The sequence below is a fragment of the Engraulis encrasicolus genome, chromosome 5, assembly GCF_034702125.1.
Source record: "Engraulis encrasicolus isolate BLACKSEA-1 chromosome 5, IST_EnEncr_1.0, whole genome shotgun sequence".
Taxonomy (NCBI): Eukaryota; Metazoa; Chordata; class Actinopteri; order Clupeiformes; family Engraulidae; genus Engraulis; species Engraulis encrasicolus.
The window spans coordinates 55,559,243-55,583,262 of NC_085861.1; the positions used below are offsets into that span (position 1 = coordinate 55,559,243).

General features: G+C 42.2%; 2 protein-coding genes across 2 annotated transcripts in view; one reads left to right on the plus strand and one right to left on the minus strand.

The window, feature by feature from the left end:
* The window catches only part of adcy2a (adenylate cyclase 2a), a 177,109-nt gene that overhangs the window by 77,480 nt on the left and 75,609 nt on the right, over positions 1-24,020 (minus strand). The gene's annotated exons all lie outside the window — the stretch shown is intronic.
* On the plus strand, positions 22,471-23,924 carry LOC134448731 (CCN family member 1-like). Its single transcript, XM_063198384.1, has 4 exons — positions 22,471-22,592; positions 22,702-22,915; positions 23,042-23,368; positions 23,689-23,924. Exons 1-4 carry the CDS (start codon positions 22,545-22,547, stop codon positions 23,922-23,924), a joined length of 825 nt encoding a protein of 274 aa, XP_063054454.1. The 5' UTR covers positions 22,471-22,544.

The window sequence follows — 24,020 nt, forward strand, 5'->3', positions numbered from 1 at the left end:
CCAGTGGACCTGTTAAAAGGCTCATGTGACTCATTACCATTAGTAAAGAAAAATTGAGTCAGCACATTGCATCAAAGTAGTTGCATATGCAAGTTTACCTTGCCTACACAGTGACATAGCATTTTTGGAGCACATTTTCTCCAAAATTCTACAGTAAAAGTTGTTACTTCTTTGTCTGGTCACAGCCAGTGGACCTGTTAACAGGTACATATGACTCGTTACCAGTAGTAAGGATAAATTGGATCGGCACTTCACTTCAAAATCCTTGCCTATGCAACATGCATTGGCCCAATTGACAAATCAGCATTTTTGGAGCACATTTTCTCCAAAATTGTACAGTAAAATTTGTTATTTCCTTGTCTGGTCACAGCCAGTGGACCTGTTAACAGGCTCATATGACTCGTTACCAATAGTAAGGGAAAAATTGATCAGCACTTCACTTCAAAATGCTTGCATATGCAACTTGCATTAGCCCAATTGACATATCAGCATTTTTGGAGCACATTTTCTCCAAAATTGTACAGTAAAAGTTGTTACTTCTTTGTCTGGTCACAGCCAGTGGACCTGTTAAAAGGCTCATGTGACTCATTACCATTAGTAAAGAAAAAATGGGTCAGCACATTGCATCAAAATAGTTGCATATGCAAGTGTGCCTTGCCTACACAGTGACATATCAGCATTTTGGAGCACATTTTCTCCAAAATTCTACAGTAAAAGTTGTTACTTCTTTGTCTGGTCACAGCCAGTGGACCTGTTAACAGGCTCATATGACTCGTTACCAATAGTAAGGGAAAAATTGATCAGCACTTCGCTTCAAAATGCTTGCATATGCAAGTGTGCCTTGCCTATACACAATGACATATCAGCATTTTGTTTCACATTTTCTCCGAAATTGTACAGTAAAAGTTGTTACTTCTTTGTCTAGTCACAGCCAGTGGACCTGTTAAAAGGCTCATGTGACTCATTATCATTAGTAAAGAAAACTTGGGTCAGCACATTGCATCAAAGTAGTTGCATATGCAAGTTTGCCTTGCCTACACAGTGATATAGCATTTTGGAGCACATTTTCTCCGAAATTCTACAGTAAAAGTTGTTACTTCTTTGTCTGGTCACAGCCAGTGGACCTGTTAACAGGTACATATGATTCGTTACCAGTAGTAAGGAAAAATTGGGTCAGCTCATTGCATCAAAGTAGTTCCATATGCAACATGCATTGCCTATACACAACGACATATCAGCATTTTGAAGGACATTTTCTCCAAAATTCTACAGTAAAAGTTGTTACTTCTTTGTCTGGTCACAGCCAGTGGACCTGTTAAAAGGCTCATGTGACTCATTACCATTAGTAAAGAAAAATTGGGTCAGCACATTGCATCAAAATAGTTGCATATGCAAGTTTGCCTTGCCTACACAGTGACATATCAGCATTTTTGGAGCACATTTTCTCCAAAATTCTACAGTAAAAGTTGTTACTTCTTTGTCTGGTCACAGCCAGTGGACCTGTTAACAGGTACATATGACTCGTTACCAGTAGTAAGGAAAAATTGGATCGGCACTTCACTTCAAAATCCTTGCCTATGCAACATGCATTGGCCCAATTGACAAATCAGCATTTTTGGAGCACATTTTCTCCAAAACTGTACAGTAAAATTTGTTATTTCTTTGTCTGGTCACAGCTAGTGGACCTGTCAATAGGCTCATATGACTCGTTACCAGTAGTAAGGAAAAAAATGGATCAGCTCTTCACTTCAAAATGCTTGCATATGCAACTTGCATTAGCCCAATTGACATATTGGCATTTTTGGAGCACATTTTCTCCAAAATTCTACAGTAAAAGTTGTTACTTCTTTGTCTGGTCACATCCAGTGGACCTGTTAAAATGCTCATGTGACTCATTAAGCTTACCATTAGTAAAGAAAAAATGGGTCAGCACATAGCATCAAAGTAGTTGCATATGCAAGTGTGCCTTGCCTACACAGTGACATATCAGCATTGTGTAGCACATTTTCTCCAAAATTCTACAGTAAAAATTGTTACTTCTTTGTCTGGTTACAGCCAGTGGACCTGTTAACAGGCTCATTTGACTCGTTACCAGTAGTAAGGAAAAAATGGATGAGCACTTCACTTCAAAATGCCTGCATATGCGACTTGCATTAGACCAATATGACATAGGATTTTGGAGCACATTTTCTCCAAAATTCTACAGTAAAAGTTGTTACTTCTTTTTCTGCACTTGGATCAGCACTTCACTTCAAAATGCTTGCATATGCAACTTGCATTATGGTGACCTTCGTCGGATGGCGCAGGTTTTGAGGCACTTGAATAGTATACCCCAGCGCTTCTCCTGTCGTCGTCCAACCTTGACCGTAAGAGGACCGAAGAAATCCATGCCAGTGGAGAAGAAGGGTGGCTTCAGCAACCGCAGACGTGCAGGTGGTAAGTCTGCGATCTGTGGTATAGTTGGTTTTGCCCTCCATTTCTGGCACTTTGTACATAAATGCTGATGCCGCTTTACTGCCTCTCGTCCGCGGAGGATCCTGGGTGACGAAGATCACAGTCGACACTCTGGATTAAGATCTTGGTAACTGGGTGGGCTGGATCCAGGACGATAGGGTGAATGCTCTCTCTGCGCCGCAGTCTGCCTCCAACCCGGATCAACTTGAGCTGTTTGTCATACTCAGGGGCTGGGGAGATCAGACGACTGGTGGAGGGGACTGGTTTGCTTTCTGACAGATGCTTGAAGTCCTCTGAGAAGCATTCCACCTACACTTGTCTCAGTAGGTCCCTCTCAGCAGTCTGGTAGTCCTCGACTATTGGGGTAGACTGGTCGCTTGCTGCCCTGTGACGCTCCTGCACCACTGCTTCCACTAATTCTTTGAAACTGGTAAACTTACTCTGGTTAGGTAAGCAGGGGAGTGGGGCAGTGGTTATGGAACCACAAAACACGGTCTTGTGCAACTCTTCACCCTCCAGGGACTCCGCTGTGGGTTTGGTTGGCCAGTGCTCAGAGGACTGATGCAGGAATGCTGGGCCGTGGCTCCAACGGCTGCTTTTCCCTGCAAGGTCTCTTAGGCTCTTCTCACGGGTTATGTCGTCTGCGGGATTGTTCGCAGTGTCCACGTACCTCCAGGATTGAGCTTCGGTCAGCAGCAGCAGGGTTGTCCAGAGGGGGGCTAGTATAGCAACGAGGCAGGACAATCTCTGGAAGGTGTTGTAGCTCGGCTTCCCAACTCAGACACGCCTTGAGAGCATCCTCTGGCAAAGAGGGATCGTCCCATTCTCTTTCCTTCTTCCACAGGTACTACACAATGATTTTGGCTCGCGTGGTGAAGGGTATGAGGAAGCCTAGTGGATTGTAAACCCTTGCCAGCATGCTGTAGATGTTCCTCATTGTAGGAGTGGGGCTTTCTCCAAGGCGATACTTGTGGCCTAGCGTGTCTGACGCACAGAGCCAACAGAGTCCAAGGGTGAGCTCTTGAGGATCTTCATGGGACTCTGTGAGCTGCTCTCAGATCTTGACTCCTTTGGTAAGTGTCTGATGACTTCTGGGGCATTGCTAGCCCATTGGCGCAGGTCAAAGCCACCTGAGGCAAGCTGCGCCTTGAGTTTGTCAACCAGCTGCCGGGCTTCTTCAGCGGAGGGGAGGCTTTGCAAGTGGTTGTCTACGTAGAAGCACCGCTCAATTACCACACAAACCTCATCCCCTGGCTGACAGTGGTCGGTCACATGCTTCTGCAGTGCATACATTGCACAGCAATGGCTGCATGAGGTCCCAAAGGGGAGGACTTGCCATTCATAGACGCTTGCTGGTGAATCTCTTTTCAGATCCCTCCACAAGAAGTGCAGCAAAGGCCTGTCTTCTGTCAACAACCGGACTTGGTGGAACATGCCCTTGATGTCATTGCTGAGGGCGATGGCATGTTCCCGGAATCTCAGCAGGACACCAAGAAGGCTGAAGGTAAGGGTCGGACCAGGGAGAAGTAGCTTGTTCAGGTTCTGGCCTTTGTAGGTGAAGGAGCAGTTAAACACAATCCTGTTTTTCGTCACCATGTGGTGTGGGATAAACCAGGACTCGGGTGACTTGTTTACATCTGCCTCTTCAATCTTCACAACATAGCCAGTCTATTCGAGTTTCGAGATCTCAGCCCCATAGGCTGCTGCTCTCTCTGGGTCTTAAGGCAGACGTCTTTCAGTGCTCCGCAGAGTGGCCAGGACAGCTTCTTTGGAAGTGCGGAGGCAGGGCATGTCCTTGACACGTAGCAGTGGAGTGACGTAGCGCAAGACTCCCTCAACCTCCACCCTCACGGTCTTCATGTCCAGCATGTGCACCACCTCCTGGTCCTGCTTCGAACGCGTCACCACCCTTTCGCTCTTGTATGGCACCACGTCCATCTGCCACAGCTTCTCCACTGAGGGTGAAAGTATGGCAATGTTCAGACGCAGTTCAGGCTGGAGCTGTTGCCGAACAACACTGGTAGGACCTTGGATGGCCCAGCCAAGTCTGGTCTTCACAGCCGCTGGTCCTCCTGGTGGCCCCAATCGGCTCTGTTGGGGTAATCTGGTGAGACTGATCAGATCCAATGAGGACCATTGGCTGAACTCTATCCAGTGTTTGGAGTGGCAAGCCTTGTAGGTGTCGGTACTGGGCCTGGAGCATCTTAACAAGCTGATAGTGCTCTGCCAATCCCAGGTCTGCAGTTAAGGCTCTCTAGATCTGGAAGGTATTTTGCGGTTGACCGGCTGGTGAGATGGTGAATGAGACGGACATGCCCTGTAGCACTTTAAGGTCTTGGTGCACTGTTCTAAGGGCAATCTGCTCTGGCTCACCTTTCAGATGTAAGGACTTAGCAGCAGCTTGAAGTAGCATTGTTCGCTCTGAGCCATCGTCAAGTATTGCATAAGTCTCCATAGCCTTCTCCCCATGGTGTAGCACCACCTTCAACTACTTTAAGAGCACTTGGCTGGAGACTGCCTTGCGGTCTAGACAGAGTACTTTGTTGGTTGGAGCACTCACTAGGAAGGATTTCTCCTCTGTGGTTGGCTTTGTGTTGAGGTCATGAAGGGCATCCAGATGTTTCCCTCTACAGTACTTACACCTTGCTTTCAATCTGCATTGGGCGGCTTGGTGGGAACGAGCACAACGCCAGCACCGTCTGTTTCTCTTGATCCAGGCACTGCGCTGCTCAGTTGTGAGCTGACTGACAGTAGCACACTGGTTTAAGAAGTGCTGTGCATCGGTGCAGTATGGGCATGATGGCGGGACCATACTTGCGGGGCTAACAGTAGCCGATGTACTGTCTGAGGGCTTATCGGTACTGTTAGTCAGGGAGCCGTGGGGTTGGACCCAGATTTTTTTTATAAAGTTCATTTTTTTGCTTTATCTTATAGATTGTTGGTAGGTCTTCAGGATTTCAGAGGGTGCCCGGTGATATCCCTTGAGCATTTTCAGAGATTGTGCCTTTATTGTCCTTTATTGTGTTATAAATGTACATTATGACAAAAAACAACAGACACCTAATATTACTGTGAATGATGTTCCAAAATGTACCAAATTGCTTATATTATCTGAAGAAATATTTACATTGGACTGTCTTAACACTGCCCTCATTGAAACAAACCCAATATGGGGAACTAAACTAAACCTCTCAGAGCTGCAATCCCACAATTAACTGCATTAGGAGATCTTGCATGACATCTCCTTTATTCACATATTGGTAGCCTACCACAAATAGCCACCTCAAATAGCCCACCTCAAACGCAGTTCTGAAGTTTGCGTCCTGCTGTATCGGAGCCTCATGCTAATCGTCATTCTCGTAGTCTGTTCCGTTCCTGTGTTCGTTACTGGGTTGTCAGTCTGTGAGCCATCTTCCGCCCCAACTCTCACAGGCTCTGGGGGTGTTTTACTCTTAAAATTCTTTGTAGCCAAGTTTGGGTGGGACCCATACGCCACTCGTGCTGGGTCCTGCCACCATGGGCGCACGACACCTCAAGAGGGTTCAGCAATGAATCCCAGCGTCCCAGGTTCACTCCCATCAACCATCATTCACTTGGAGCACCAGGCCAGGTCCTTCCTTCTGGCCCACAGCCACTGGGTCCCCTTTTCAGCTGCCCTGGCGAGGTCCTTGATGGCCTGCCTGTACGCCTTCCCTTGCACCCCCATCTCCCTGAGTAGCTTAGATGCTGAGGTGGCTATGAATCCCCTGCAACCTACTTCCACCGGGCGTACCTTCACGTTCCATCCTTGTTGTCCGGCGTCTGCTGCAAGGTCAGTTTATCTCAGCTTCTTCCGCTCAAAGGCTTCCTCTATGGCACCCTCACAGGGTACCATGAGTTCAATGATGTACACTAGCTTGAGTGAGGAAGACCACAGAACAAGGCCAGGACGCAGGTTGGTGGATGCGATTTCTGGTAGAAAGCACAGCTTTTTGTCCAAGTCTGCCAGCATTTTCCAGTCCTGTGCTCTGCCCAGCTGTACAATGTCAGCACCACTGGTGATGGTGAAGCTGGCTTGACCCCCCTGGACAAAAAGTGTTGGCTGCCGATGGGAAGGGGAGGGGGAGCATTTGCACTCATCCACTGGCATTCCAGCACTGCTGCAAGACTTCTGAGCACCTGGTTGTGTCGCCAGGTGTAGCGCCCTTGGTCTTGCATCCCACTAAGATGTGCTTTAGTGTTGCTGGGCTTGGGCACAAGGAGCACGTGGGGTCACCACCATACCATGGGGCACCTAAGTCACGCCATCTACTTCCTGGTTCATGGGGCAATAAGTTGCAAAAAATTGAATGAAAGTGAACGAGGCGAGTCGTGGTGGATTTGTGGTGCATTGGTGGAGGTCCAAGGTTTGGTCATCTCCAGTCTGACCTTGGCACCCCCTTGCCTTAACGACTATTGGGATACCCCTATTCATGAACACGCAAAAAGGAGGGGGAGGCGTAAGGGGTAGGGCCAAGGGGTGGATTGAGATTGAGCCTTATACTTCTCCGCCAGGTTAGTGATGGGAAGTTCCAACATCCCTTTGCCATAAAGCCCAATGCTACTGAGGTATCTGGGAAGACCAAGTCACTTCCTGGCATAGGCGTTGACCAGTCTCTCCAGTTTTTCCACCTTTGAAAGTGGAACCACGTAGAGGGTTAGTGGCCAGAGGAGACGTGTCAGGAGACCATACTGCATACATCAGTTATTTTCTGGATTTGCGTTTTTTAATTGTATCTCTTTCCATGTTAATACAACCACCATTGAAATTCTGTACTGAACATTTCCTTATTTGTGGACAAACAAGTAATCAGCCAGAAATTAAATGATTATTAATTACACTTTGTATTTTGTGTTACAATAATACGGGAAGAGTAAATAGCAATGTATGAAATGTTATCAAAGATATGTTGTTGAAATTCTGTGTTGAATTAGTAATCCTTTCTGTATATGTCTGAGCTGACACCACCAAAATTTGCCTAAATGTTACACATTTCTGCTTGAAAAACAGCTAGTTATTTAATTGTCTAAAATGTTTTTGGTACTTTGGTACAAGGAAACTTTGTCAACTTTGATGTGGTAGGCCTACCACCCAGAATTCTCTATGGTCAATCATGGTGCAGTTATGAAGCGGTCAAAAGCTTGTGGGCTATGGCTGCAGCGAAACCAACATTAAAGGGTTAATATCTGAAATTGGCATATCACCCACTCTTATCTTGATAGGTAAGTGGCGGGCAACAACAAACAGCAACACCAAACAACCCACTATGAGGTATAAAGCCAGGTTTGGCAACATTTTGGCCTTTGTGTCTCTGACTTGGAAAACCAGGCTTTTTTGGGTGAATGCCCCGCTCCCAAACATGCATAACCCCACCCCCACTGATCTCCATACCTCACCTCCCGTTCTTTTACACATCCTACAGTGTAAACAAACACAAAAATAAGTATGGTATAGGGTATTTGGTCAACATAACCTGAATGGGAGCAGAAAACTGTTGTAATCAATGGCTGCAGCACATCCGGCATAAAAGGCTCAATATCTGAAAATGCTCAAGGGATGTCACCGGGCACCCTCTGGAATCTTAATAGGTACACCTTGGGTAACAACAAACTGCAAAGAAAAAAAACTTTATCATACGAAGCTGGGTTGGGCTGATATTTGACTTTTGGCTGCCGGACTATGTGGAGCACAGTTGTGGACTTAGCAGACATTGAATCCTTTCTTCGCTCCTTTCCCTCAGTGGGCTCTTTAACCTCTCTTAGCAAGCACTGCCCATACTCTTGGACCTTAAGCTCGAACTCTGAGTCTGAGAAGTCGAACAATGTAGGTACTTAGACGTTGAGTGGATGCACATATTTCTTGAAGTCAACACACCGTTCTTGAGGGAGCTTACAGTAGACATCAGCCTGGTGACATGCGACCGACATCTCAACTCGATATGACCCTCTTCTCCCAGCTTGTCGAGCACATTGCAACAAAGTAGTTGCATATACAAGTTTGCCTTGTCTAAAATGTGATATACATGCAACTACTTTGATGCGATATGCTGACCCAATTTTTCCTTTTACTGTAGAATTTAGGAGAAAAGTACTTTAAAATGTTGATAAATCACTGTTTAGGCAAGGTGAACTTGGATATGCAACTACCTTGATGCAATGTGCTGACCCAATTTTTCCTTACTGATGGCAATGAGTCATATGAGCCTGTTAACGGGTCCACTGGCTGTGACCAAACAAAGAAGTAACAACTTTTACTGCAGAACTTTTGAGAAAATGTCCTTCAAAAATGTTGATATATCAATTGGACTAATGCAAATTTGCATATGCAAGCATTTTGAAGTGAAGTGCTGATCCAATATTTCCTTACTACTGGTATGGAGTCATATGAAGATGTTAACAGGGCCACTGGCTGTGATCAAACAAAGAAATAACAACTTTTACTGTAGAATGTTGAAGAAAATGTCCTTCAAAATGCGTATATATCACTGATTAGGCAAGACAAACTTGCATATGCAACTATTTTGATGCAATGTGCTAAAACATTTTTTCCTTACTAATGGTAATGAGTCATATGAGCCTGTTAACAGGTGCACTGGCTGTGACAAGACAAATAAGTAACACATTTTACTGTAGAATTTTGGAGAAAATGTCCTTCAAAATGCTGATATATCATAGTGTAGGCAAGGCAAACTTGCATATGCAACTATTTTGAATCAAATTAACTTAACCAACATCAAAATGTTTGATGCAATGTGCTGACCCTGTGCTAATGGTAATGAGTCACATGAGCCTGTTAATGGGTCCATTGACTGTGAACAGACAAAGAGGTAAAAACGTTTCCAGTACAATTATGGAGAAAATGTGATTTTACTGTAGAAATTTGGAGATAATGTCCTTCAAAATGCTGATTCAATCTTTCCTTACTATTGGTAATGAGTCATATGGACCTGGTAACAGGTCTACTGGCTGTGACCAGGACAAAGTAGTAACAACTTTTACTGTAGAAGTTTGGAGAAAATGTCCTTGAAAATGCTGATATATCAAGTTAGGCAAGGCAAACTTGCATATGCAACTATTTTGATGCAATATGTTGACCCAATTTTTCTTAACTAATGCTAATGAGTCACATGAGCCTGTTAACAGGTTAACTGGCTGTGACCAGACAAAGAAGTAATAACTTTTACTGTACAATTTTGGAGAAAATGTGCTCCAAAATGCCAATATATCACTGTGTAGGCAAGGCACACTTGCATATGCAGCTATTTTGATGCAATGTGCTGACCCAATTTTTCTTTCCTAATGATAATGAGTCACATGAGCCTGTTAACAGGTCCACTGGCTGTGACCAGACAAAGAAGTAATAACTTTTACTGTAGAATTTTGGAGAAAATGTGCTCCGAAAATGCTGATATGTCAATTGGGCTAATGCAAGTTACATATGCAAGGATTTTGAAGTGAATTGCCGATCCAATTTTTCCTTACTACTGGTAACGAGTCATTTGTACCTGTTAACAGGTCCACTGGCTGTGACCAGACAAAGAAGTAACACCTTTTACTGTACAATTTTGGAGAAAATGTGCTTCAAAATGCTGATATGTCACTGTGTAAGCAAGGCACACTTGCATATGCAATTATTTTGATGCAATGTGCTGACCCAATTTTTCTTTACTAATGATAATCAGTCACATGAGCCTGTTAACAGGTCCACTGGCTGTGACCAGACAAAGAAGTAACAACTTTTACTGTAGAATTTTGGAGAAAATGTGCTCCAAAAATGCTATGTCACTGTGTGGACAAGGAAAACTTGCATATGCAACTACTTTGATGCAATGTGCTGACCCAATTTTTCTTTACTAATGGTAATGAGTCACATGAGCCTTTTAACAGGTCCACTGGCTGTGACCAGACAAAGAAGTAACAACTTTTACTGCACAATTTCGGAGAAAATGTGCTCCAAAAATGATATGTCAATTGGGCTAATGCAAGTTGCATATGCAAGAATTTTGAAGTGAAGTGCTGATCCATTTTCCCTTACTACTGGTATCGAGTCATATGAGCCTGTTAACAGGTCCACTGGCTGTGACCAGACAAAGAAGTAACAAATTTTACTGTACATTTTTGGAGAAAATGTATTCCAAAAATGCTGATATGTCAATTGGGCTAATGCAAGTTGCATATGCAAAGATTTTGAAGTGAAGTGCCGATCCAATGTTTCCTTACTACTGGTAACGAGTCACATGTACCTGTTAACAGGTCCACTGGCTGTGACCAGACAAAGAAGTAACAACTTTTACTGTAGAATTTTGGAGAAAATGTGCTCCAAAATGCTGATATGTCACTGTGTAGGCAAGGCACACTTGCATATGCAACTATTTTGATGCAATGTGCTGACCTAATTTTTCTTTACTAATGATAATCAGTCACATGAGTCTGTTAACAGGTCCACTGGCTGTGACCAGACAAAGAAGTAACAACTTTCACTGTAGAATTTTGGAGAAAATGTGCTCCAAAAATGCAATGTCACTGTGTAGGCAAGGCAAACTTGCATATGCAACTACTTTGATGCAATGTGCTGACCCAATTTTTCTTTACTAATGGTAATGAGTCACATGAGCCTTTTAACAGGTCCACTGGCTGTGACCAGACAAAGAAGTAACAACTTTTACTGTAGAATTTTGGAGAAAATGTGCTCCAAAAATGCTGATATGTCAATTGGGCTAATGCAAGTTGCATATGCAAGGATTTTGAAGTGAAGTGCCGATCCAATTTTTCCTTACTACTGGTAACGAGTCATATGTACCTGTTAACAGGTCCACTGGCTGTGACCAGACAAAGAAGTAACAACTTTTACTGTAGAATTTTGGAGAAAATGTGAAACAAAATGCTGATATGTCATTGTGTATAGGCAAGGCACACTTGCATATGCAACTACTTTGATGCAATGTGCTGACCCATTTTTTCTTTACTAATGGTAATGAGTCACATGAGCCTTTTAACAGGTCCACTGGCTGTGACCAGACAAAGAAGTTACAATTTTTACTATAGAATTTTTGAGAAAATGTGCTCCAAAAATGCTGATATGTCAATTGGGCTAATGCAGGTTGCATATGCATAAATTTTGAAGTGAAGTGCTGATCCATTTTTTCCTTACTACTGGTAACGAGTCATATGACCCTGTTAACAGGTCCACTGGCTGTGACCAGACAAAGAAGTAAGACATTTTACTGTAGAATTTTGGAGAAAATGTGCTCCAAAAATGCTATGTCAATTGGGCTAATGCAAGTTGCTTATGCAAGGACTTTGAAGTGAAGTGCCGATCCAATTTTTCCTTACTACTGGTAACGAGTCATATGTACCTGTTAACAGGTCCACTGGCTGTGACCAGACAAAGATGTAACACCTTTTACTGTACAATTTTGGAGAAAATGTGCTCCAAAATGCTGATATGTCACTGTGTAGGCAAGGCACACTTGCATATGCAACTACTTTGATGCAATTTGCTGACCCAATTTTTCTTTACTATTGGTAATGAGTCACATGAGCCTGTTAACAGTTCCACTGGCTGTGACCGGACAAAGAAGTAACAACTTTTACAGTAGAATTTTGGAGAAAATGTGCTCTAAAATGCTGATATGTCAATTGGGCTAATGCAAGTTTCATATGCAAGCATTTTGAAGTGAAGTGTTGATTCAATGTTTCCTTACTAATGGTAATGAATCACATGAGCCTGTTAACAGGTCCACTGGCTGTGACCAGAGAAAGAAGTAACAACTTTTACTGTAGAATTTTGGAGAAAATGTCCTTCAAAATGCTGTTATATCACTGTGTAGTCAAGGCAAACTTGCATATGGAACTACTTTGATGCAATGAGCTGACCATTTTTTTCTTTACTATTGGTAATGAGTCACATGGGCTGGTTAACAGGTCCACTGGCTGTGACCAGACAATGAAGTTACAACTTTTACTGTAGAATTTTGGAGAAAATGTCCTTCAAAATGCCGATATATCACTGTGTAGGCAAGGCAAGCTTCCATATGCAACTACTTTGATGCAATGTGCTGACCCATTTTTTCTTTACTAATGGTAATGAGTCACTTGAGCCTTTTAACAGGTCCCCTGGCTGTGTCCAGACATAGAAGTAACAATTTTTACTGTAGAATTTTGGAGAAAATGTGCTCCAGAAATGCTGATATGTCAATTGGGCTAATGCAAGTAGCATATGCATGCATTTTTAAGTGAAGTGCTGATCCATTTTTTCCTTACTACTGGTAACGAGTCATATGACCCTGTTAACAGGTCCACTGGCTGTGATCAGACAAAGAAGTAAGACATTTTACTGTAGAATTTTGGAGAAAATGTGCTCCAAAAATGCTTATATGTCAATTGGGCTAATGCAAGTTGCATATGCAAGGACTTTGAAGTGAAGTGCCGATCCAATTTTTCCTTACTAATGGTAATGAATCACATGAGCCTGTTAACAGGTCCACTGGCTGTGACCAGAGAAAGAAGTAACAACTTTTACTGTAGAATTTTGGAGAAAATGTCCTTCAAAATGCTGTTATATCACTGTGTAGGCAAGGCAAACTTCCATATGCAACTACTTTGATGCAATCAGCTGACCAAATTTTTCTTTACTATTGGTAATGAGTCACATGGGCTGGTTAACAGGTCCACTGGCTGTGACCAGACAATGAAGTAACAACTTTTACTGTAGAATTTTGGAGAAAATGTCCTTCAAAATGCCGATATATCACTGTGTAGGCAAGGCAAACTTGCATATGCAACTACTTTGATGCAATGTGCTGACCCAATTTTTCTTTACTAATGGTAATGAGTCACATGAGCCTTTTAACAGGTCCACTGGCTGTGACCAGACAAAGAAGTAACAACTTTTACTGTAGAATTTTGGAGAAAATGTGCTCCAAAATGCTGATATGTCAATTGGGCTAATGCAAGTTGCATATGCATGCATTTTGAAGTGAAGTGCTGATCCATTTTTTCCTTACTACTGGTTGAGAGTCATATGACCCTGTTAACAGGTCCACTGGCTGTGATCAGACAAAGAAGTAAGACATTTTACTGTAGAATTTTGGAGAAAATGTGCTCCAAAAATGCTTATATGTCAATTGGGCTAATGCAAGTTGCATATGCAAGGACTTTGAAGTGAAGTGCCGATCCAATTTTTCCTTACTAATGGTAATGAATCACATGAGCCTGTTAACAGGTCCACTGGCTGTGACCAGACAAAGAAGTAACAACTTTTACTGTAGAATTTTGGAGAAAATGTCCTTCAAAATGCTGATATATCACTGTGTAGGCAAGGCAAACTTGCATATGCAACTACTTTGATGCAATGAGCTGACCCAATTTTTCTTTACTATTGGTAATGAGTCACATGGGCTGGTTAACAGGTCCACTGGCTGTGACCAGACAATGAAGTAACAACTTTTACTGTAGAATTTTGGAGAAAATGTCCTTCAAAATGCCGATATATCACTGTGTAGGCAAGGCAAACTTGCATATGCAACTACTTTGATGCAATGTGCTGACCCAATTTTTCTTTACTATTGGTAATGAGTCACATGGGCTGGTTAACAGGTCCACTGGCTGTGACCAGACAATGAAGTAACAACTTTTACTGTAGAATTTTGGAGAAAATGTCCTTCAAAATGCCGATATATCACTGTGTAGGCAAGGCAAACTTGCATATGCAACTACTTTGATGCAATGAGCTGACCCAATTTTTCTTTACTATTGGTAATGAGTCACATGGGCTGGTTAACAGGTCCACTGGCTGTGACCAGACAATGAAGTAACAACTTTTACTGTAGAATTTTGGAGAAAATGTCCTTCAAAATGCCGATATATCACTGTGTAGGCAAGGCAAACTTGCATATGCAACTACTTTGATGCAATGTGCTGACCCAATTTTTCTTTACTATTGGTAATGAGTCACATGGGCTGGTTAACAGGTCCACTGGCTGTGACCAGACAAAGAAGTAACAACTTTTACTGTAGAATTTTGGAGAAAATGTCCTTCAAAATGCTGATATATCACTGTGTAGGCAAGGCAAACTTGCATATGCAACTACTTTGATGCAATGTGCTGACCCAATTTTTCTTTACTATTGGTAATGAGTCACATGGGCTGGTTAACAGGTCCACTGGCTGTGACCAGACAATGAAGTAACAACTTTTACTGTAGAATTTTGGAGAAAATGTCCTTCAAAAAGCCGATATATCACTGTGTAGGCAAGGCAAACTTGCATATGCAACTACTTTGATGCAATGTGCTGACCCAATTTTTCTTTACTATTGGTAATGAGTCACATGGGCTTGTTAACAGGTACACTGGCTGTGACCAGACAATGAAGTACCAACTTTTACTGTAGAATTTTGGAGAAAATGTCCTTCAAAATGCCGATATATCACTGTGTAGGCAAGGCAAACTTGCATATGCAACTACTTTGATGCAATGAGCTGACCCAATTTTTCTTTACTATTGGTAATGAGTCACATGGGCTGGTTAACAGGTCCACTGGCTGTGACCAGACAATGAAGTAACAACTTTTACTGTAGAATTTTGGAGAAAATGTCCTTTAAAATGCCGATATATCACTGTGTAGGCAAGGCAAACTTGCATATGCAACTACTTTGATGCAATGTGCTGACCCAATTTTTCTTTACTATTGGTAATGAGTCACATGGGCTGGTTAACAGGTCCACTGGCTGTGACCAGACAATGAAGTAACAACTTTTACTGTAGAATTTTGGAGAAAATGTCCTTCAAAATGCTGATATATTACCGTGTGGGCAAGTCAAACTTGCATATGCAACTACTTTGATGCAATGTGCTGACCAAATTTTTCTTTACTATTGGTAATGAGTCACATGGGCTGGTTAACAGGTCCACTGGCTGTGACCAGACAATGAAGTAACAACTTTTACTGTAGAATTTTGGAGAAAATGTCCTTCAAAATGCCGATATATCACTGTGTAGGCAAGGCAAACTTGCATATGCAACTACTTTGATGCAATGTGCTGACCCAATTTTTCTTTACTATTGGTAATGAGTCACATGGGCTGGTTAACAGGTCCACTGGCTGTGACCAGACAAAAGAGTACCAACTTTTACTGTAGAATTTTGGAGAAAATGTCCTTTAAAATGCCGATATATCACTGTGTAGGCAAGGCAAACTTGCATATGCAACTACTTTGATGCAATGTGCTGACCCAATTTTTCTTTACTATTGGTAATGAGTCACATGGGCTGGTTAACAGGTCCACTGGCTGTGACCAGACAATGAAGTAACAACTTTTACTGTAGAATTTCGGAGAAAATGTGCTCCAAAAATGCTGTCACTGTGTAGGCAAGGCAAACTTGCATATGCAACTACTTTGATGCAATGTGCTGACCCAATTTTTCTTTACTATTGGTAATGAGTCACATGGGCTGGTTAACAGGTCCACTGGCTGTGACCAGACAATGAAGTAACAACTTTTACTGTAGAATTTTGGAGAAAATGTCCTTCAAAATGCCGATATATCACTGTGTAGGCAAGGCAAACTTGCATATGCAACTACTTTGATGCAATGAGCTGACCAAATTTTTCTTTACTATTGGTAATGAGTCACATGGGCTGGTTAACAGGTCCACTGGCTGTGACCAGACAAAGAAGTAACAACTTTTACTGTAGAATTTTGGAGAAAATGTCCTTCAAAATGCCGATATATCACTGTGTAGGCAAGGCAAACTTGCATATGCAACTACTTTGATGCAATGTGCTGACCCAATTTTTCTTTACTATTGGTAATGAGTCACATGGGCTGGTTAACAGGTCCACTGGCTGTGACCAGACAATGAAGTAACAACTTTTACTGTAGAATTTTGGAGAAAATGTCCTTCAAAATGCCGATATATCACTGTGTAGGCAAGGCAAACTTGCATATGCAACTACTTTGATGCAATGTGCTGACCCCATTTTTCTTTACTATTGGTAATGAGTCACATGGGCTGGTTAACAGGTCCACTGGCTGTGACCAGACAATGAAGTAACAACTTTTACTGTAGAATTTTAGAGAAAATGTCCTTCAAAATGCTGATATATTACCGTGTAGGCAAGTCAAACTTGCATATGCAACTACTTTGATGCAATGTGCTGACCCAATTTTTCTTTACTATTGGTAATGAGTCACATGAGCCTGTTAACAGGTCCACTGGCTGATACCAGACAAAAGAGTACCTACTTTTACTGTAGAATTTTGGAGAAAATGTCCTTCAAAATGCCGATATATCACTGTGTAGGCAAGGCAAACTTGCATATGCAACTACTTTGATGCAATGTGCTGACCCAATTTTTCTTTACTATTGGTAATGAGTCACATGGGCCTGTTAACAGGTCCACTGGCTGTGACCAGACAATGAAGTAACAACTTTTACTGTAGAATTTTGGAGAAAATGTCCTTCAAAATGCCGATATATCACTGTGTAGGCAAGGCAAACTTGCATATGCAACTACTTTGATGCAATGAGCTGACCCAATTTTTCTTTACTATTGGTAATGAGTCACATGGGCTGGTTAACAGGTCCACTGGCTGTGACCAGACAATGAAGTAACAACTTTTACTGTAGAATTTTGGAGAAAATGTCCTTCAAAATGCCGATATATCACTGTGTAGGCAAGGCAAACTTGCATATGCAACTACTTTGATGCAATGTGTGCTTACCCAATTTTTCTTTACTATTGGTAATGAGTCACATGGGCTGGTTAACAGGTCCACTGACTGTGACCAGACAATGAAGTAACAACTTTTACTGTAGAATTTTGGAGAAAATGTCCTTCAAAATGCCGATATATCACTGTGTAGGCAAGGCAAACTTCCATATGCAACTACTTTGATGCAATGAGCTGACCCAATTTTTCTTTACTATTGGTAATGAGTCACATGGGCTGGTTAACAGGTCAACTGGCTGTGACCAGACAATGAATTAACAACTTTTACTGTAGAATTTTGGAGAAAATGTCCTTCAAAATGCCGATATATCACTGTGTAGGCAAGACAAACTTGCATTTGCAACTACTTTGATGCAATGTGCTGACCCAATTTTTCTTTACTATTGGTAATGAGTCACATGGGCTGGTTAACAGGTCCACTGGCTGTGACCAGACAAAGAAGTAACAACTTTTACTGTACAATTTTGGAGAAAATGTGCTCCAAAAATGCTGATATGTCAATTGGGCCAATGCAAGTTGCATATGCAAGGATTTTGAAGTGAAGTGCCGATCCAATTTTTCCTTACTACTGGTAACGAGTCATATGAGCCTGTTAACAGGTCCACTGGCTGTGACCAGACAAAGAAGTAACAACTTTTACTGTAGAATTTTGGAGAAAATGTCCTTCAAAATGCTGATATATCACTGTGTAGGCAAGGCAAACTTGCATATGCAACTACTTTGATGCAATGTGCTGACCCAATTTTTCTTTACTATTGGTAATGAGTCACATGGGCTGGTTAACAGGTCCACTGACTGTGACCAGACAATGAAGTAACAACTTTTACTGTAGAATTTTGGAGAAAATGTCCTCCAAAATGCTGATGTGTCAATTGGGCTAATGCAAGTTGCATAGGCAACTACTTTGATGCAATGTGCTGACCCAATTTTTCTTTACTATTGGTAATGAGTCACATGAGCCTGTTAACAGGTCCACTGGCTGTGACCAGACAAAGAAGTAACAACTTTTACTGTAGAATTTTGGAGAAAATGTCCTTCAAAATGCCGATATATCACTGTGTAGGCAAGGCAAACTTGCATATGCAACTACTTTGATGCAATGTGTGCTTACCCAATTTTTCTTTACTATTGGTAATGAGTCACATGGGCTGGTTAACAGGTCCACTGACTGTGACCAGACAATGAAGTAACAACTTTTACTGTAGAATTTTGGAGAAAATGTCCTTCAAAATGCCGATATATCACTGTGTAGGCAAGGCAAACTTCCATATGCAACTACTTTGATGCAATGAGCTGACCCAATTTTTCTTTACTATTGGTAATGAGTCACATGGGCTGGTTAACAGGTCAACTGGCTGTGACCAGACAATGAATTAACAACTTTTACTGTAGAATTTTGGAGAAAATGTCCTTCAAAATGCCGATATATCACTGTGTAGGCAAGACAAACTTGCATTTGCAACTACTTTGATGCAATGTGCTGACCCAATTTTTCTTTACTATTGGTAATGAGTCACATGGGCTGGTTAACAGGTCCACTGGCTGTGACCAGACAAAGAAGTAACAACTTTTACTGTACAATTTTGGAGAAAATGTGCTCCAAAAATGCTGATATGTCAATTGGGCCAATGCAAGTTGCATATGCAAGGATTTTGAAGTGAAGTGCCGATCCAATTTTTCCTTACTACTGGTAACGAGTCATATGAGCCTGTTAACAAGTCCACTGGCTGTGACCAGACAAAGAAGTAACAACTTTTACTGTAGAATTTTGGAGAAAATGTGCTCCAAAATGCTGATATGTCACTGTGTAGGCAAGGCAAACTTGCATATGCAACTACTTTGATGCAATGTGCTGACCCAATTTTTCTTTACTATTGGTAATGAGCCACATGGGCTGGTTAACAGGTCCACTGACTGTGACCAGACAAAGAAGTAACAAATTTTACTGTACAATTTTGGAGAAAATGTGCTCCAAAAAAGCTGATATGTCAATTGGGCCAATGCAAGTTGCATATGCAAGGATTTTGAAGTAAGGGCCGATCCAATTTTTCCTTACTACTGGTAACAAGTCATATGTACCTGTTAACAGGTCCACTGGCTGTGACCAGACAAAGAAGTAACAACTTTTACTGTAGAATTTTGGAGAAAATGTGCTACAAAATGCTGATATGTCACTGTGTAGGCAAGGCACACTTGCATATGCAACTACTTTGATGCTATGTGCTGACCCATTTTTTCTTTACTAATGGTAATGAGTCACATGAGCCTGTTAACAGGTCCACTGGCTGTGACCAGACAAAGAAGTAAAAACTTTTACTGTATAATTTTGGAGAAAATGTGCTCCAAAAATGGTGATATGTCAATTGGGCTAATGCAAGTTGCATATGCAAGCATTTTGAAGTGAAGTGCTGATCCATTTTTCCCTTACTACTGGTAACGAGTCATATGAGCCTGTTAACAGGTCCACTGGCTGTGACCAGACAAAGAAGTAACAACTTTTACTGTAGAATTTTGGAGAAAATGTGCTCCAAAAATGCTGATATGTCAATTGGGCTAATGCAAGTTGCATATGCAAGCATTTTGAAGTGAAGTGCTGATCCATTTTTCCCTTACTACTGGTAACGAGTCATATGAGCCTGTTAACAGGTCCACTGGCTGTGACCAGACAAAGAAGTAAAAACTTTTACTGTACAATTTTGGAGAAAATGTGCTCCAAAATCCTGTCATATTGGTCTAATGCAATTTGCATATGCAGGCATTTTGAAGTGAAGTGCTGATCCATTTTTCCTTACTACTGGTAACGAGTCAAATGAGCCTGTTAACAGGTCCACTGGCTGTGACCAGACAAAGAAGTAACAACTTTTACTGTATAATTTTGGAGAAAATGTGCTACAAAATGCTGATATGTCACTGTGTAGGCAAGGCACACTTGCATATGCAACTATTTTGATGCAATGTGCTGACCCAATTTTTCTTTACTAATGATAATGAGTCACATGAGCCTTTTAACAGGTCCACTGGCTGTGACCAGACAAAGAAGTAACAACTTTTACTGTAGAATTTTGGAGAAAATGTGCTCCAAAAATGCTGATATGTCAATTGGGCTAATGCAAGTTGCATATGCAAGCATGTTGAAGTGAAGTGCTGATCCATTATTTCCTTACTACTGGTAACGAATCATATGAGCCTGTTAACAGGTCCACTGGCTGTGACCAGACAAAGAAGTAACAACTTTTACTGTAGAATTTTGGAGAAAATGTGCTCCAAAATGCTATGTCAATTGGGCTAATGCAAGTTGCATATGCAAGCATTTTGAAGTGAAGTGCCGATCCAATTTTTCCTTACTACTGGTAACGAGTCATATGGGCCTGTTAACAGGTCCACTGGCTGTGCCCAGACAAAGAAGTTACAACTTTTACTGTAAAATTTTGGAGAAAATGTCCTTTAAAATGCTGATATATCACTGTGTAGGCAAGGCAACATTGCATATGCAAGGACTTTGAAGATAAGTGCTGATCCAAAATGTCCTTATTACTGGTAAGCTTAATGCGTCATCTGGACATGCTGGCAGTTCCACTGGCTACTACCAGACCAAGAAGTAATGGATTTTGCTGTAGAAATCTGGAGAAAAGCACCTTCAATACATACTATTTCATGCTTTTCCACCTCACATACGTACCATGGCCAATGTAAGGAGAATGCATTGTAATGGCAAAGTGTGAATGTAAGATGCACAGACACTGTTGCTGCAAGTACACTCTGACGAGAACCTGCTGAAGAACCAAGCTGCATAGCTTTATATATTGGACGGGGTTATGGTGGGGTATGGGGAACCTGGCGGAGGTGTGTGTGTGTGTGTGTGTGTGTGTGGGGGGGGGGGTTGTTCCACCGGCTGTGAGAGCAGACAAATAACGAAAAGATTTTACTGTACAATTTTGAAGAAATTGAAATTATGCATGTTCTCTTACTGTTTCACATTTAGGTCTACTGACAATGTCTAAATAGTGTAGTGTACGTCCATTTATGTATTTATAAAGGCTGTGGTGGACATGCACTGGTGGCATTTGAACTTGTGCTTTATATTTAGGCTACAGTATTCAGAAAAAAATATTACCGGTAATTTGTTTTGTTGCTTAATTAATGACCATAGATATCAGCATGTTTAGGTGAATAGGCCACACACACACACACACGCGCGCGCGCGTTTGACAGAACGTCCTATGTAATAAAACATTACAATGAAGGAAAACGACAGAACACCGGTCCTGACATATGGGCTACAGTTCTCACCACACCAGCACTGAAATCGCTTACTAAATGTGCCTGCGTTGGTTTCTCTGTTCAAAACTTTATGGAAATTTGTCTCTCGTGTTTACTTGTTGTGATCTGTAGTTTAGTACGCTGAAGCAATTTCCCCACGTGCGTGCTCTCGGTGCATTCATATGGCCTGCCTATATCCCCTGACGTCGGCGATAGCCCACTGGTAAACAGGTAGAAACTTACTGTCTGAGATAGTTTCTGCTTTGTTGTTGCTCCCCATCAAATATAGGCCTTGTGTATTGTGTCGTGATTTTTTGTTTTAATAAACAAAGAAATAAATAATGAAATAAAAGTATGCAGTCGCCATTAAGCCAGCCGCTCGAGAATAGGCTATAAATAACCTAAATGTAAATAAACAAACAATTCTACTGGGTGTAGGCCTATCGTGCAGTGTAAAAGCAGCTGGGTGCTCATTCCTTAGACTAAATAAAGAGAACCAGCACTCCACATGTGTTGCCCGTCATGACGGGCAATAAAATATATAAATAAATAATAAACCATCCGCGTTCCGTCAGCCGCCATTCAGCCAGCCGCTGGGGAAAATCTAAATAAATAAATAAATAAACTAGCACCGTTCCGTCAGCCGCCATTCAACCAGCCGCTCCAGTAAATGTAAATAATAGGCTAAGTGAACTAGTACCGTTCCGTCAGCCGCCATTCAGCCAGCCGCTCGAGTAAATATAAATAAATAAATAAATAACCTAGCACCGTTCCGTCAGCCGCCGTTCAGCCAGCTGAGCCGCCACTCAAAGTCGACAGTGAAGTTACGTTTACCCGTTCATCTTCACCTGGAGAGATCTGTGTTTGAGAGGGAAATTGTCTAAAACCGTATTAATAGAATACACGCGCATGGTGTGTTTTGAGTGTAGCGCGGATGAAGGAAGCGAGGCTCACGTCACCGCAGTCCCGCTTGCCAGTATAAAAAGGGAGGGAGACACGACCTCAGCAACACAAGCAACAGTGCAGGCAAGGCAAAAACGGAATAACCTGAATAACCGAGTTCAAGTCAAACAGGAGATGTCGGTGCTCTATTTCACCCTAATTTTCGTTGGATGTCTCACAAAGGTGAGGACACAATTTTTGACAACTCCGTGGTTCGCTTTAAGATAAACTGTCAATTGTTACTTGTATCGTATGTACAGTCGTTCTCACATTTTCTGTCGTTTTTGCATAGGTGTTCTCAGCATGTCCTTCAGTTTGCGTGTGCCCCCGGGAGACTCCGACGTGTGAACTGGGAGTCAGCTTAGTGACGGACGGATGCGGCTGTTGCAAGGTCTGCGCGAGGCAGCTGAACGAGGACTGCAGCAGCGTGGAGCCGTGTGACCACGTTAAAGGACTTCAGTGCAACTTTGGAGCTAGCCGGGGCGCATCTGAAGGCATATGTCGAGGTATACTTAAAGCTTTTTTTTTTTTTTTTAACATACTTAAAGCAATTTATTTATTCAATAGTGATCAGTGATCTGTATCCTGCAGAACACACATGTGAACTCATCTATTTTGTTTATCTTTAACAGCCAAGCTCGAAGGAAGATCTTGTGAGTTCAACAACAAAATGTACCAAAATGGAGAGACCTTTACGCCAAGTTGCAAACATCAGTGCACTTGCATGGATGGCGCTGTGGGCTGCATCCCGTTGTGCCTCCAGGAGCTGTCAATGCCTGACCTGGGCTGCCATAACCCCACACTGGTGAAGGTGCCCGGCCAGTGCTGCAGCCAGTGGGTCTGCCAGGACGCAGACAAGACGAAAGCGAAGAAAGACCCGGGTCAATCAGGTCAAACTGAAGAAAACCTGACAGAGAAAGATACCTTCTTCCCCAGATTCAACGGAAAACATCAAGCAGGTCAGCATCTCTCTCTCTCTCTCTCTCTCTCTCTCTCTCTCTCTCTCTCTCTCTCTCTCTCTCTCTCTCTCTCTCTCATATTGTGTTATCACTGGATTTTTCTCTAATTCTAACCTGGGGAAATAAAATATGCCACCTGCAGTAACTGAGCTAAGATTCCCATAAAATATTAAAATCTAAAAATCACCTTGAAGAGGGATACAGTATTTTATGTGCGGCAGTCCTCTCAGGCACTGTGATGAGACATCTTTTTATCATGTATTATGCATTAACAAAGTTTAAGTCCCTGAGTTCTAATCACTGTGTTTATGCCCTCACAGCATTCAGAGAACAGCCTGAGATGCGCATACTGTCATCTGGCCTGAAGTGTATCACTCACTCCACCAGCTGGTCTCCGTGCTCCAAAACCTGTGGCGCAGGCTTCTCCACCCGGGTCACCAACAGCAACCCACAATGCAAGCTAGTGAAGGAGTCACGCATATGCCAAGTGCGCCCATGCTCCACATCCCCTCCCACTGGTTTGAAGGTAAGCAAAGTGCACGATGATACAATATGATTATCACTTATTACATTACATTTAGTAGACGCTTTTCACTAAAGTGACTTACAAGGAGGACATTCAAGCAAGTGCAGAGTAAGGGGTCAGTACATA